This window comes from Mercenaria mercenaria, chromosome 3 (genome assembly GCF_021730395.1).
Source record: "Mercenaria mercenaria strain notata chromosome 3, MADL_Memer_1, whole genome shotgun sequence".
Classification (NCBI taxonomy): Eukaryota; Metazoa; Mollusca; class Bivalvia; order Venerida; family Veneridae; genus Mercenaria; species Mercenaria mercenaria.
This window is the reverse complement of record NC_069363.1, coordinates 97,853,955-97,870,707: the sequence shown is the minus strand read 5'-3', so window position 1 is coordinate 97,870,707 and position 16,753 is coordinate 97,853,955. Positions and strand designations below refer to the sequence as shown.

Here is a 16,753-nt window from a genome sequence, read left to right as displayed (position 1 = left end):
GCAGACATTTTTACATTTAACAGTATTTTATAAATTGCAGGCGTTCTAATTCTTTTTTTTTTTATTTCTCCATGTTTCGCACGTATAATTCATAGCAGCCCCAACAATTCCATCAAACAATTGACAAGTTTCGGATTCAAATTAAAATATTCCAAATCATATAATAACATGCTTATAAATTGCCTAATTGCTTCTAAACCCATACCAATTTAGCTAAAAATATTCAGATCAGAGATGTTTAATGCTATTGCGGATCTCTGAGCTGAAACGAATCCCATAACGAAACCTAACCAGGAATCGTGGCAGAAGTCTGTCATGCTGTAATTTCATCAAATGAAAAGCAATGGGCTCACCTTTCATTTTAATGTAAAACTTTCCCAAAAGGGCTGCTACAGTCATTCCGGATCAAATAATGAAAAGTGACCCATTGTCAGGACTTCTTGTGTTGACAGTGAGCATGCGCACAATACATCTTCTTCCCCAGTAATTATTGATAAATATTTTTTATACAGAATATTTACAAATCTTGTTTTTGTTTACACCAGTTGGTGTTGTAAGTGGTTGCTATTAGACGGTGTGTTCAGATATATAAATAAGAAATTGCAATCGAATAATTCCAAAATGGTCGACTTTGTCCGGGTTTATCATCAGTACCAGTATGTTACGCATATCAACCCAACCAATAGAAATGAATATGTACGTTTATATAAATACAAAGAATTCTTTCAATGTATGCTTAGACAATATATAAAACTTCAAAATACTAACAATTTATGCATCAAATTTCTTAATTGCAGATCATGATAGAGGGCGTCGTTAGAACAAATAATGGGTATGGGGTAATCGCTATAGATAACACCGACCTTAAAGTTGCAGTTTGCAGAGGTTTGAAAAAACACGTTCTTTTGCAATTCAAAATTAATGTTAATAATGTTTTTTCTTTATTATTATTTATGTAGAAATAGAAAAAGAATTTTGAAAATTTGAATGTGGGATATAAAATTTTTATTTTCACTTTCTAGTTAGAAAAATACATTTTACTGATTTTTTCTGTGTTGTGTCAGCATGATCCTGGTTATTATGTAAAAGCTTTTCTTTTTGATATGCTTGTTCTGCCTAAGCACTGAGTCATCGACCCTTGCCTGAAAATGAAATAGGAGCACCTAGGGTCTTCCTGATTCAAAAAAGCTGGGACAGTCGCCATTTAACGGAAATTGGGTTGAAGTGACTATAAACTAAATATTAAATAGTATTTGTTGTAATGGTAAAACTGCTTTTATGGAACACAAATATAGCGTAGAAATCGATCGAGTTACAGAAATGAAAACTGTTTAAACCATTGTGTTTTCTTTGTTTAGGCACACACATTCCAGCAGGTTATCTAGGGTGTTTTCAGGACAGTTATTTTATCAATCCACTAGACTACTTTTTATACAGATCTGATTCAAATAGTGGAGAAAAATGCATTCTTGGCTGCAGATCACAGGGCTACAGATATGCTGGCACGACGGTATATTTACACTTATTCAAAAATGTTCTTAGTCTGAGGTTTTGACAGAATTTAAATCCTTGAAACAGCAAGGTTTCTATTATGCATCTGTTCTAAAAACCTTCAGATCTTTTCTTTCATAATTTAGGTAATTAATTTCAATTCACTTTTGTGAAAAAACTATAGTCATTTAATAACACCGTTTTATACTTTTTACTGTCAAACACTAAAAAATGACAAGTTGATTTTCAATGTTCTTACATGCCACGTGCATACAGTCGTTGAATATGTAGATGTTTTTAATTGTCAGAGTTAAACATTTTATATTGTAAACATTTGCATATTTCACGCACCTTCCTCCCCTAACCTCCGCCACAAAAAGAAAAGAAACAAGCAAGACAACACTTTACCAAGAAAACAGCTTCCAAAATGACAGAGTGCTCTACAGTATTTGACCCCTTAATACGTTACCGAATTTCTCTTAGTTAAAATACAGACACAAACGTTAAATTTGTAGGACGCATGAAGAGCTTGAAAGCATTCTGTGCATACCATATTTTGATCACTTATTATGAAACTTGTCCTATAATACCAGAAATTTGTGTAATTTTAAAGAATTTCGCTGAGTTGTGTTAGATAAACCTGCTCATTGACGTTGGCGCCAATTTACAAACACTAACGCCGACGACATGGCGAGAACAAAAGCTCTTCTAATGAAAACTGCTATGTAGTCTACGTAATAATCCTACTTTAATTGTTACACAAAAGTCAATCGATGCTTGCTTAAGACAAACCTTAAAGCGACTTACCCACACATCATGGTGCGACATCATATTTGATGTTATAAAATAGTATTCTTCAAAGAATTCTGTTGTAAATCGTTGTTTTTGTAATAAATCCAAACGATCTCTGTGAAGTGTTTTCCAGTTTATAAAAAAAGCAGGATTCCGTTCAGCGAGCATCGTGCACATATCACGTGTCAGTGAGATAAATGCAGTAATGTGGCAAAATGATGCGTAATACTAGTATTTAAATAAATTTTATACTAGAGCTAAAATACTTGCACAGTGGCATGCTTTGTTGCTTATAAGACATTTTCTCTCATAAGTTATGGCAAGTATTCTTTTATATATGGTAAAACACATTATCTAGATAACATTTAAAGCAATGTTCTGATGCCCTGTACAGCTATCTAAGCGTAATACCAATCATTAAGGTTAGTAAATAGGCTTAATGTAGAAGGAGAAAAAGCATCTTTATTATGCGTGAAATTATACAAGATCTATTAGCATAACATGACTATGGTGGCATTTTCTGCATCCACTTTAAAAGCAGATAGTTTTCGCGAAATTTTTTAGTTTTCGTGAAATTCAAAAACTTTTTAGAACTCATATTTTACTAGTTTTGAGAAAAAGGGTATAGAGCATAGGTCTATCAAAATTCATATATTAATCTTAATTTACTTTCATCTATATATCGTTGTTAAACTCTAGGGATCACGTGTGTGCTACTGTGGAAACAAAATAAAATCATACAAGGTACCAAATTACGAATGTGACGCAGTATGCCCAGGCAACAGGGATGAATTCTGCGGAGGTATATGGAAGTTGTCTATGTATGATACAGCAGTATCCGACATATCTGGCCCTGTTATGTCTACAAGCGGATATCTAAGCGGTAAATTATATGTAAAATATCTGTTTTGTTATCGAATACTTTAATTACTGACCAAGGATTGTTAACTGCTATGTAAAAAGGACTTTGTAATTATATATATTGGTGTTGGTTCGCTACCAAGAATATGGAAACAGTACTTTGATGCTTTTGACGCTTTTTGTCATTACATTTCTATAATCACTGGAAACTGATTTTCTATCAAAAGATTTCTAATATACGTATTTTGTAATTACATTTCTTTAATTAATGGCCATGATTTGACAACTTCTATGTAAATGTGTATTTTTTGTAATTAGATAGACTATGCAATGTTGTTGTGTTGTTGTAAATACTAGTATGAGAATCTCCAATAATTCTGTCTTAGAAAGATCTTAAAATTTTTATTGTATAAATATTGCTGTTTTCATACATAATTACATTTCTATAATTACTGGTCAAGGTCAAATGAAAATCTTAAGTAAAATACGCGTTTGGTCATTTCTTTTCTATACTTACTATGTTTTGTCTTCAAGTGAATATCAAAATGATATTAAGTTAATAGTAAAATACACGTGCACTAATTACTTTCTTTATATTCTTATAATATGGAAATATCTTAATTCATTGAAGTTGGCGTCCTAACGGTCTAACGGCCAGAAGTTGACGGCCTAGCGGCCTGTAGTCAACAGCCTAGCGACCTCGCGTTCTGGCGGCCTGGCATAATCGTCGATTTTATTTAGAAGAATGCTTTTTATGATGAGATAAATATGAAAAAACTATGAATACAAACGTTAAATTCAATCAAGCATAAAAAAGAATGTTGCTTAAATTTTTTTACACAGCCTTTGAGAGTTCACTGACTGCAATAGAATTAACAAACAGTCATGTATTTTTATCTTTGTTCAATAAGATACACAAAACGTTAATTTGAAATACTCTGAGAATTTTTTATCCAGCGCGGCGTAGCGGCCTGGCGGTCGATCGGCTTGGAACAATCAAGTATTATTTTACTTAAAGAAATATTTTTACTATTATAACAATATAAATATATAAAGAAAACTATGAATACAAACGTTAAAACTCAATTAACCAAATAAGAAAAAGAATGCTGTTTAACTTTAAAAATATTTTATTGTAGTCAACGTTCAGAAAGCAAAAATTGTTGCATTCAGAAATGGAGGGAGAGAGCGTGACAGGGAAAAGATAATTTTATTGCAGCAATGAAGAAATAGAAATTATAAATAGTTTTAATTATCTCTTGGGATATCATTTGTTTTTATAATTTTCTTTATATCTATCCATTAGTAAAAATAATTGTTATAGAAATATTCCATTATGCCGCTGGGCCGCCAGGCCGCTTTTGAACGACAACTTTCAGATTATCTAAAAATGCTGTTTTGTGTATTTTCGAACTTTTCTGAAAAGTTTATCTCAATAGTCTGAAGTTTCCTAGTAAAAAAACATTTCGAGGATAATTTATTTCGATAATGTTTCCAGAAAGATGCACGACTTTGCAGGACAGTTTAAAATATTGTCGTGCTATTTACCGAGCATCTGGTTGCAATTTCAAGCATTTACACTAAAACATTCTTAGAACATATAAAAACGATATCTTGAAAATATCAGTTATTGCTGAAAAATTTTCAGAAAAATTCACACATCTCCTGTGAAGTTTAAAATTATTTTATCTTAATAGTTACTGAGCAATCCTGTTGCAGGAACATGCCACCATATTTATTTTCTAAATTAAACATATCGGAAAAAGATATTGTTACCAATATGTGCTTTTTATTTATTTATAGGAAACTTTAAGCTTTCAGAAAGTTTGAAATGTCAAGATAATCGTTTAAAGTATCGAGACAGCTATCTTTGTAGTAAATGGCGTGTGTGAGCACTTACGCAAGAAAAGTACTCAGATACTAATCTGAATTATCGCAATAATATTTCCAGGGAACTTTCGACTTTTCTGATAATCTTTTCAGAAAACTTCGTTTTATCAAGATAACTTGTTTTACTAAGTAAGTATCGCGATAGCTACCAAGGTATCTCTTGGTAGACATATGTCTTTATAAAGACACTTAATGACAGAATCAATGCATTCACATGTATATGATAAAAAAGGTGAACATTTATAGAAATTAAATTTTTGTCAACCCAAATACATTTCTTTCAGCGTGGCAGAGTTATGATTGCACTTTCGATGACAGCGTGTGTGGTTGGCAGCAAAGTGACAAAGATGATTTTAACTGGTCAAGGAAAAGAGGTGGAACAATGTCACCAGCTACAGGACCTAGCTATGACCACACGACATTGACAATGTGTGCGTAGAGCTTATCAATGTATATGTTGACAGACACCGCTGTCAATAGATTTATTCTGCGTTTGCTAGCCTCTTTTAAATGTTTGTATGAAATAAAGCATCAGCCACAGAGAAATAACATCTTAAGATCGGCATAGTTGATCCGTTTGGTGTTGATATGCTTTGGAAATTTCGGTATTTCACGGTATATTCAGCTTTAAAAATGACTAACATCTTCTGAAAAGCCAGTATTTCACACGACGACTGTACATATATATTTCATTCTTTTATCATTTTTGCGGCGGGCCGCTTGCGGCCTCTGCCGCTTAGTTAACACTCACAGTTTCAAAGTGTGTCATCGCGCGGAAGATCGAAAATTGGAGACAATCCGAATAACACATCAAATTGAAGCGTAATAATTCTTGTAAAACGGATAGTTTAATGAGAAGAAGGGTTAGTGGTTACTGCGTGATGATTTATAAAGTATTTATGTCTTGTATGGTAAACCTATTTTATACAGTAATAAACCCGTCAAACTAGTTCAATAATAGAACTATTTGACTTCGCGGAATGTCATTGGACAAAACCAAACAACACACTGAGACAAAATAGTCCAAATTTTCATTGTTATTACACCGTAAAAATGCATTTGATGAAGTTTGTGTATTATCCTACTTTCGTGCATTTTAATAAGAATAAAGAAGAAAATCTAGGCGAATGATATTTTTTGTTTTAATAGGTATTACCGGACTTCTTTAATTATTGTTGTTTATGACGCCATCTTGTTTTTGTGAATGAAACAACAACAACAACTTTTAAAGGACATATCTGTTTATGCGGTGATTTTTTTTTATGAAATGAGCTTTTAATAGGAACGTGAGACCGTGTCAAGGTGTCACTAATATATAGCGTATGCCTGCCGTATTTGCAATTACCACAAAATAGTTTTTACAACGGAAACGTTCGAAGAAGCGGAAAATGACTCATCGATAGCATTATAGATTTCTGCACTAACAGTTTAAAAAAAGTCTCAAATCAAGGAATATTGCATTTAGAATGGAATGTTATTGAGGAAAAGGTTATCTATTTTTCTATCAAGCAGCGTTATGGCTTGTGTATAGATTTAAATCGGGCCTTACGTTTGCTTGGTAAGAATGGGTATTCCAAATTGCAACTAGCAGAACTTCGGATACTTCACAAGTTTGGCATCAAATTAAAAGAAGATTTCTACGTCATTCATGTTCAGCAGGACACAGATTGACAGAAGGTTGTTAGCCATTGATTTTTTTTGCTTTTATTTGTAGATATTTGGGATTTTTTGTCAGAGCTATTTTATGAAGGTTAATAATTTGTAGGGTGTATTGATTTTTAGCAAAGAAGTATAACTATAAATATACAGAATCACAACTGGAGATCATCTCCCGCAGGCACATATCCCGCGATAACAGGTGTTATCATCTTGAAGGGTTAATGCAGACTTGATCACTCCTGATCAAATTGATAGACGCTTATTAATTTAAAACTGGTGATACATGTACGGCCGTCACCTAATAAACCGAATCGGGTCCAATTTTCAAACGAGCACTGTTGATTTCTCAGACTTCCAATCATAAACTCATTTCTTCCCTGTGATCTTGTAGAAAATACTAACAACATTAAAAAAAAACACCATTAACATTATAAACAAACAATCTTAAAATAGAAAGTTTTTCACGATACAAATTTTTATCCTTCAGCTTTCTGTTTCATACACTGGTAACGGCTGACCGAATCGGGTCCAATTTTCAAAAGACCACTTCTGAATTTCCAGACTTCCAATCATAATTTATTCCTTCCTTCCCTGTGTAAAAAATACTAACAACAATATATATATATATATAGACAACAGGGCTCCGGAAATTTTGATAACTCAGTCGGTCCAAAACGAAAATCCTGACATCGGCGCTACCCCACCCACTGCATTCCCAATATTACATATTTTGTAAAACGTGATAGAGTAAAGATATAATCATGTCATGCATTAAAACTGAGTTACCGGTCACCGCGTGTTTCCATACAATGAAGACAGTTATTCAGTGTTATGTGTGATTGTTACTTTGTTTAAATTTCGATTTTTTTCCGAGAAAATACTTGTAAGGATAAAATTACCGAGGCATTGACACCGTGTGCGTAACTAGTCTAAAAGCCAACGCACGTGACCGGTACCCTATACACGGCAGATACTTTGTGATGTTTCCTCATTCTTTGACGGAATTCTATAAAATACAATTATATGACACATATTCTCTGCTAAACAGTCTTGGTATTTTAAGAATACTCTGCCGCGGACCGAATGTGTACGTTATATGAACGCTGAGATCGAATTTCCCGCATGTATAGTACCGAAAGGTCACGCGTGTTGGCCACGGATATTTCATTTCACTTATGTTGTACTTCAATAAGCAGCTACATTTTAAAAGTTATATGTTCTCTTCTGATGTAAACAAAATTTCATTTTGAAACGTTTTTTAAAAGACCGATTTGATAAACAGCACCACTCCGGTTTTCTTTATCATGAACGTGTTTGCCAGTCCATTTTTTTTTCTTTTTCTTTTTTGCACCGTCGGGTTGCAAAGACGATTTTCTGCACTTGTTTCAACTGGAGCCCCAACAAATGAATCTTGTAATTTTTTCAAATCAAGTAATTATAAAAAATACTTTGATTGGTTTTCCGTGTGATGTCTCATTAAATCAAAGACCTATAATGTACAATTATAGCTTTTTGATTAAATGCAGTGACCATTTGTTTTTTACCATGATGAAACATAGCCTTTTGAAATAAACCATCCGTCGGATTTTAAATAAAAAGAAGTGGATCCCAGTCGAAATGATTTGGATCCAGTCAGACATATTTGGAAACCAGTCAAAAATGTTTAATACATTGCAGTCGGCTGTCTGCAAACATTAAAGGATGTGCCGCGCTAGTACTGATTGCGTCACGTGCTAATTACGGACCGATTATCAAAGTGACAGTCAGACTGTTTGACACGTTTATTGATTATCTGAGGGTGCGACCAACAATTTCCTGCTTGGCAGTAGATGGTGTATTGAGATATCAGACAGAAATTTATACTTTTCTCCATTTTTACGGGACCGATTTTTTTTTGTTTTTTCACTTTATGAATCGGTCTGAAAAGTAAAAAATCGATCCAAAACCGACAAACCGGCAAATTTCCGAAGCCCTGATAGTCAACATTAAAAAACACCATTATCATTATAAACAAACAATCATGACAATCTAATAGAAAGTTTTTCATGACAAATTTTTATCCTTCAGTTGTATGGTAAAAAAATTTCATACATTGGTAAAACGAGATCTCATTCAGTTACCACGTGATGTTTGTGAGATTAGCTCTATGTGCCTTTCAAGTTGTGGGTCTGTTTATTCTTATAGGCTTAGCGCTTTGTTTTTAGGCAATGATTAGGGGTCAAGACTCCAGTACCAGACATCTAGACAAGTTCCATTTATCTCTGGACAGATGAATTAAAAATAAAATAATAAACAATGTTTTCTTTAGTATTTAAGACATGGATTGTGCTCATGAATTGTTGAATTGGTTTAAATAATGGTGACAGTCATTAATTGCTGTTAAAATTTTCTATTCAATATGCCTCAGACCTTCGAGTGAGAGCAACATACATGTAATTATGATTATAAGATAAAAAAAATTAAATGAAGGCAACTTTAGGCTAGGCTTAATATACTCATTTGGTTTATTGGGATGACTTATTTTATGATATGATATTTTTTTATCCCTCTAAGCCTTACCCATATCAGCATTTTAATGTTAGGAAAACGAAGACATTAAAAAATAAAAAAAATGTCATATATACTGGTCAGACTTACTGCTACAGTACATTAAACATTAATATATTCATGTTGAATTTAACTAATAATTTTAAATAACAGACATAAATCAATATAGACATAAATCTATATAATAAAATGTAAACAGGTGTGAGGAGATATTTACCCCGACACCTGTTTCAATACGCAGCGGACGTGAACAACACTAACTTGCAGAAAGAAAACACATATACATTAAGAAAATGTCAGTGATGCAATTTTATGCTTTAATGTCGACATAAATTCATTATCAGAGATGTAATCTATACAAATACATTGTACGTGTACCAGAAAACATTCACAACAGATTTCACTGGGGATTTCTTAAGTTTGGATGTGACGGGACAGCGACAGTCAGATTTATGTTATCACGCTGTCCCAAAACGTTCTGCTTTATGACAAGAAATCAGAACTTTTACCAGCAATTACCTTATACACAGTAATACAGTACATAATAAATTAATAGTACATGTACATGTTGTATATTGATGCCCGGACTAGGGGTGTAGCGATATGCTTAGTCTCACAATACAATACATATCATGTGACAAAATTAAAAAAAAAATAATGTTCCTTCTCTTGGAAAGTACTTGAAATTTTGCTTTAAAGTTAAAGAAATTGTAATAAATGATACATTTGTTTAGTTGCTATCTTCAACAGTGATTGTATGGAAGTTTTCATTCAATGTCGATCTCTACTTTCCACTGTATCGTAAAACAGACCTATGATACGATACGCCAGACTATATATAATGTATCGTGATACAGTGAATTTCGATATGTCGTTAATTACACCCTTAGCCCGGACCTCTAGACCTTAATGTCTTTATTGTGTGAAGTTGTGCATTTCCGTTTTGCTAAATGAACATGTACTATGATCCATAAGACATAACGTGATGAAAAACAAAAAACTTAAAATGTCATAAAAAATGATGTTTAAAGGTAATATTAAGCATGTTATACTAAGCTTACTTATAGAAGTAACACATACCTGGATACCAGCTGCTAGTTACTCTGGTTGTTGGGAAATTTTATATTAAATCAGACGATAAATAGAACAGTAGGTTTTTATAGTCCCCTACAGGTGGAACACCGGAGTGGATTATAGGAATGATGCCTATTAGAGCGCAATAAGTAGATATGCATGTACTTGACTTATGCTTATAGGTCAAAGGTCAGTGTCACTATTGAAGGTCAAGAAAAATTTGTTTCTGCTGATGGATTATCTAGTGCTACACAAAAATGTTCCCCATGATGAGACAGTGTGTCAATGCTTGATCTATGCTTGTCAGTTAAAGGTCAAGGTCACTGTTCAAGATCAAGTAAAACTTTGTTTCTGCTACATTAATTGCATCAAAGGACATTTTTAGTACTACACAGAAATGTTCCCCATGATTATGCTATATGACATTGGTGTTGGTCTTGATGTTCCAACTTCCAGCCAGATGATTTTTCACTGACTTATTGCCCTTTGGTAATTCAACTTAGTTTACTATAGTACCATTTCTTGTCCAGAGTATTCCTCAGCAACCACTGGCTGGAATTTATAGTAGCTTTATAGGAAGCTTCACTGCCAAGAGGAAATGCGCGTTCGAGTCAGATGATTCACTGAGTTACTGCCCTTTGATAATTCAACTTTAGTACACTATAGTACCATTTTTTTGTCCTGGACTGGAATCCATAGAAACTTCATCGGAAGTTGCATATTATCTTCATGTTTTGGTCGAATGATTATCACTGAGTTACTGCCCTTTGATTATTCAACTTTAATGAACTATAGCGCCATTCTAGTCAGGATATTTCTTGGCAACAAAAGGTAGTGCGCATTTTTAGCTCATCTGAGCACAAAGTGCTCAAATGTGAGCTTTTGTGATCGCTCTGTGTCCGTCGTCGTCCGTCTGTCTGTCAGTCGTCCGTTGTCAACAATTTGACTGTTAACACTCTAGAGGTCACAATTTTGGCCCGATCTTAATGAAATTTGGTCAGAATGTTACCCTCAATAAAATCTTGGATGAGTTTGATATTGGGTCATATGGGGTCAAAAACTAGGTCATCAGGTCAAATCTAAGATAAAGCTTGTTAACACTCTAGAGGTCACAATTTTGGCCCAATCTTAGTGAAATTTAGTCAGAATGTTACTCTCAATAAAATCTTGGAAGAGTTCAATATTGGGTCATCTTGGGTCAAAAACTAGGTCACTAGGTCAGATCAAAGGAAAAGCTTTTTAACACTCTAGAGGTCACAATTTTGGCCCTATCTTAATGAAACTTAGTCAGAATGTTACCCTCAAAATAATCTTGGACGAGTTCGATATTGGGTCATCTGGGGTCAAAAACTAGGTCACCAGGTCAAATCAAAGGAAAAGCTTGTTAACACTCTAGAGGTCACAATTTTGTTCCAATCTCAATGAAACTTAGTCAAAATGATACCCTCAATAAATTTTGGACGAGTTCAATATTGGGTCATCTGGGGTCAAAAACCAGGTCACCAGGTCAAATCAAAGGAAAAGCTTGTTAACACTGTAGAGGCCACATGTATGACCATATCTTAATGAAACTTGGTCAGAATGTTGATCTTGATGATCTGTTGGTCAAGTTCAAATCTGGGTCAGGTGGGGTCAAAAACCAGGTCATATCAAAGGAAAAGCTTGTTAACACTCTAGATGCCACATTTATGACTGTATCTTCATGAAACTTAGTCATATTGTTAAACTTGATGATCTTTAGGTCTAGTTCGAATCTGTGTCATGTCACTTCAAAAACCAGGTCACCGGGTCAAATCAAAAGAAAAGCTAGTTAACACTTTAGAGACCACATTTATGACCATATCTTAATGAAAACTTGGTCAGAATGTTAATCTTGATGATCTTTAGGTCAATAGGTCAGGTGAGCGATACAGGGCCTTCATGGCCGTCATGTATCTTCATCTTATGGTGGGATAATATTCTGGACAGTGAGATTCTAATATTTTATTAATTCAACATGAGTATTTTTTAAAACTATATCTGCCCAGTCAGCGGATTCCACTTTTTAGCTCACCAGAGCACGAAGGGCTCAAGGTAAGCTGTTGTGACCAGTCATTGTCCGGCTGCGTTCGTCATGCGACATGCATCATCCGTCAACATTTACCTTGTTAACACTCTAGAGGCCACATCTGTCACCCAATCTTATGAAACTTTGTCAGAAAGTTTGTCTTGAAGATCTCTTGGTCAGGTTCGAAACTGGGTCATGTATGGTCAAAAACTAAGTCAGTAGGCCAGATCAAAGGAAAATCTTGTAAACACTCAAGAGTCCACAGTTTAAGTTGGAAATTCATCAGAATTGTTTAAAGTGTTTGTCTTGATGTCCTCTAGGTCAAGTTCGAATCTTGGTCAGGTGGGATCAAAAACTAGGTCACCCGGTCAAATCAAAGGAAAAGATTGTTAACACTCTAGAGGCCACAGTTGTAACCCAACCTTTATGAATCTTGGCTAGAATGTTTGTATAGATGATCTCTAGGTAAAGTTTGAAACTGTGTCAGTTAGGATCAAAAAACAGTTTAGCAGGCCAGATCAAAGGAAAATCTTGTTAACCTCCATAGTTTAAGTTTGAAACTCATAAGAATTGGTCAGCATGTTTGTCTTGGTCAAGTTCGAATCTGGGTCATGTGGGTTTAAAAACTAGGTCACCCGGTCAAATCAAAGGAAAAGCTTGTTAAAACTCTAGAGGCCACAGTTGTAACCCAATCATCATGAAACTTTGTCAAAGTGTTTGTCTTGATGATTTATAGGTCAAGTTTGAATCTGGGTCATGTGAGGTCAAAAACTAGGTCAGAAGGCCAGATCAACTCTGGTGAGTGATATAGGGCCATCATGGTCCTCTTGTTTCTTTTAATATGCAATAATCTTATTTTGGTGAGCATCCATTGGGTTTACCATTATTTTCTTGTTATTCTATGCCTTTTATTCTCGGTAAAAAAGGAAAAAGACAATCAAACAGACATGAACTCATCTTTAGACGTATGTAACATTGCATTAAGTTGATATTCATGCGGATACTTTCATCGGTTTATGGCTTTTATTGTTTTGCTAACATGCAGATTAGAAAAAAAAATTGTCTAGTCAAATACGGAATATATAATTGATCCAATACAGTAATATATTGGACAGTCACGTGGTACAAATGTGATTCGCTGAGAAAAATATGTATTCAATGATATGTGTATATTCTAGATGCAAATTTATAATTAAAATTCAAAATCTCACTGTTTTGAGAAAGAGAAATTTTAAAATATAATCTTCCGTTATATTTCATGTCTTCTATTTAAGCCCGCCGCATTCAGCACTTTTAGTGCTTTGATTATACAGCTCGCCGGTCAGTAGCTTTGCAACTTCGTTTGCGGGGCCATATATAAAAGAAATAAAGAGAAAAATACCTTAACTTTATTTCTGATGTCAGGTTATCAACAATTGAATGGCTTGTATGATAAATAAAATATCATAGTAATCTTGAGACTGGCAAAGAATGAAAAAAGAGTTTTTCATGTTACATCTATATACTGTTGCTATATAACAATTTATACTGCTGTGATCTAGTACTACAATGTACTATTTTTTTCTGTTAATTAAAGTCCGTTTTCAAAACTTGCAGATGGTCATTACCTGTATATAGAAACGTCTAGCCCCAGAAGGTACAACGATTATGCAGAAATTTTTGGTCCGTCTTTTAGACTCGATAAGGGACAAACATGGTGCTTCTCATTTTGGTACAGTATGTATGGTCGTACCATCGGGTCACTTACTGTTTACATTAGCGATGGCAACAGCAAGAACAGCATTTGGACAAAAAGTGGAAATCAAGGGACATCGTGGCTTAAAGCCAGCGTAAATATAACTGGAAATGGTGTGTATAAAAATGTAAGTAGTATATTACCTTTTTAGTTTATTTAAAGTAGTTCTGCACGTTTCATCTGCATCTTTGAAGTAATGGCGTAACATTTATCTCTCATACATTTCAGACATTACTTATATAGGCTAATTGGTCCTGGTACAGAGTTTATGAAATCCATTTATTGGTAGCTAAGAAATAGACTTACGAAGTTTGAATAATATTTTAAGTTCAATAAACGTTTATAAGGTATAGTTAGGTATGTTGTCTTGACCGATTACAAAATGTTATAGCGAAATCCGTTGGAAACACACTCTGGGCACATTTGTGTTCTAAAAACTAGGCTAAACAAAAGATGAAAGAATCTTTCTGTATTGAACTTGAAATATGCTTTAGCGCATTTGGGAAAAGAAGAACCTGCGTATTACCTTAATCAAAAATCCAGTCCATGTATGAATACTTCTGCAAGACAGTCAAGCTTAACTGTCGTCAGTTTCGCACGATTATCGTCATCTTCTCTTAACTAGCTCAGTCGCCTTATTTTTCGAATCAAAGTATGTGTATCTATAAGATATTTCAATGAAGATGACCGTGGAATGAATTCATTCAAGTTCAAGCCGTTCAGAGATCTAAATTTCAAACTTTGCAAATAAAGTTGAATACCTGTTGTGTCTAAAGGGTATAAACAACAAGAACATAGAAATATGTATTTCAGTGACTTTTATATTTTGCTCAGTAATGTTTTATATTAAAACCAACAGTTTGGCCACGTTTTTAATCCCCCGCCATAAGTGGCGGGGGGGGGGGGGGGGGGTTATAGGAATGGTCTCCGTCCGTCCTTCCGTCTTCCGTCCTTCCGTAACATTTTGTGTCCGCTCTGTATCTCCTAAACCCCTTGAAGGATTTTCATGAAACTTGGGTCAAATGATCACCTCCTCAAGACAATGTGCAGAACTTATAAGTCAGCCACGGTCAAGGTCACAACGCCGGGTCAAAGGTTTGAGTCTTCCTTTTTGTGTCCGCTCTGTATGTCCTAATCCCCTTGAAGGATTCATATGAAACCTGGGTCAAATGATCACCTATCCAAGACAATGTGCAGAACTCTTTAGTCAGCCATGCCGGCTCAAAGTCAAGGTCACAACTTAAGGTCAAAGGTTTTAGCCTTCCATTTCGTGTCTTCTTAATATCTCCTAAACCCCTTGAAGGAATTTTATAAAACTTTGGTCAAATGATCACCTTATCAAGACGATATTCAAAATTGATGAGTCAGCCATGCCGGCTCAAGGTCAAGGTCACAACTTAAGAGTCAAAAGTTTGAGCCTTCCATTTTGTGTCCACTCTGTATCACCTAAACTCCTTGTAGGATTTACATTAAGCTTGGGTCAAATGATCACCTCATCAAGAACTCATGAGTCAGCCATGTCAACTCAAGGTCAAGATCACAACTAAAGGTCAAAGGTTTGAGCTCTGTATCTCCTACAGCCCTTTTAGGATTTTCATGAAACTTGGGTCAAATGATCGCCTTATCTAGACGATGTGCAGAATTTATGGGTCAGCCATGTCAGTTCAAAGTCAAGGTCGCAGCTCAAGGTCAAAGGTTTACCCTTTCACTATCCATAGCAGTCGCGGGAGATTTAGCTGTTTTTCAGACTGCCTTGTTATTATATATATCTTAATTGAACAAGACCGTTTTGAAAGAAACAATCTTGAGAGACAGTGGCTGTAAATTGGACCAAAACTTCACAAATCATATTTTTCATACCCTTGTCAACAATATAATCCTATTATTTAAGTTTTGGACATTTTAGGAGTGTGAGTGGCCAAAATACGGGCATGTGTCTAACAAATTTATCAGGTCATAAGTCCACTGTTATTCCAGTCGAATATCATGCATATAAGTGATTGCTGAAGAAAAAAGAAACAACACGTGTGCGTGTCGTTCAAAAGCGTTCCCTGTACATGTCGGACATTTTAAGTACATCGTGATAACTAAATGGTTGGCATTCGTGATAAGTCCCCTATTTTTTGAAAACCAGTTTCGGTGACTATATGATGGACCTTGTCGTCCGTCGATCATTTCGTCTGTCTTCAATTTTGTGTCCGACCCATAACGCTATTATTCTTCAAGGGATTTTAATTTTACTTGGCAAAAATGTTTCCCATGATAGAAGAGGTATCGTTGCGAAACCCTGACCCCTTGCTCAAAGGTCAAAGTCATACTTAAAGGTTAAAGGTCAACAGGACTTTTTTCGTGTTACGTCCGTAACTCTGGCATCCATGAAGTGAACTTTAATATTATGGGGGAACAAATGTATGCTATAATAAGACAATTTGTCATGCATAACTTTCAGATCCCTAGCTCAAAATCAATGTCCCACTTGGAAGTTAAATGTTTACATGGCATGATCAGGGTCTGTTTTATGTCCGGTCAAGAACTCTGTCATACATCAAGGGATAGCAAAATTATTTGGCATAAATGTTCCCCATAATCAGACGACGCGCCGTGAGCAACACCCAGAATTGTCTAGCTTAAAGGTCAAGGTCTCACTTTGAGCTCAG

At 34.8% G+C, this 16,753-nt stretch overlaps 1 protein-coding gene across 1 annotated transcript in view; it reads left to right on the top strand.

Moving 5' to 3' along the window:
* Positions 1-756: 756 nt before the first annotated feature.
* The window catches only part of LOC128555991 (uncharacterized), a 34,005-nt gene continuing 18,008 nt past the window's right edge, over positions 757-16,753 (top strand). Inside the window, exons 1-4 of the mRNA XM_053539868.1 lie at positions 757-885; positions 1,359-1,510; positions 2,983-3,166; positions 5,319-5,465. Of these exons, the coding sequence (XP_053395843.1) occupies positions 801-885; positions 1,359-1,510; positions 2,983-3,166; positions 5,319-5,465 (568 nt within the window). The 5' untranslated portion in view covers positions 757-800. The remainder of the gene's footprint in view (positions 886-1,358; positions 1,511-2,982; positions 3,167-5,318; positions 5,466-16,753) is intronic.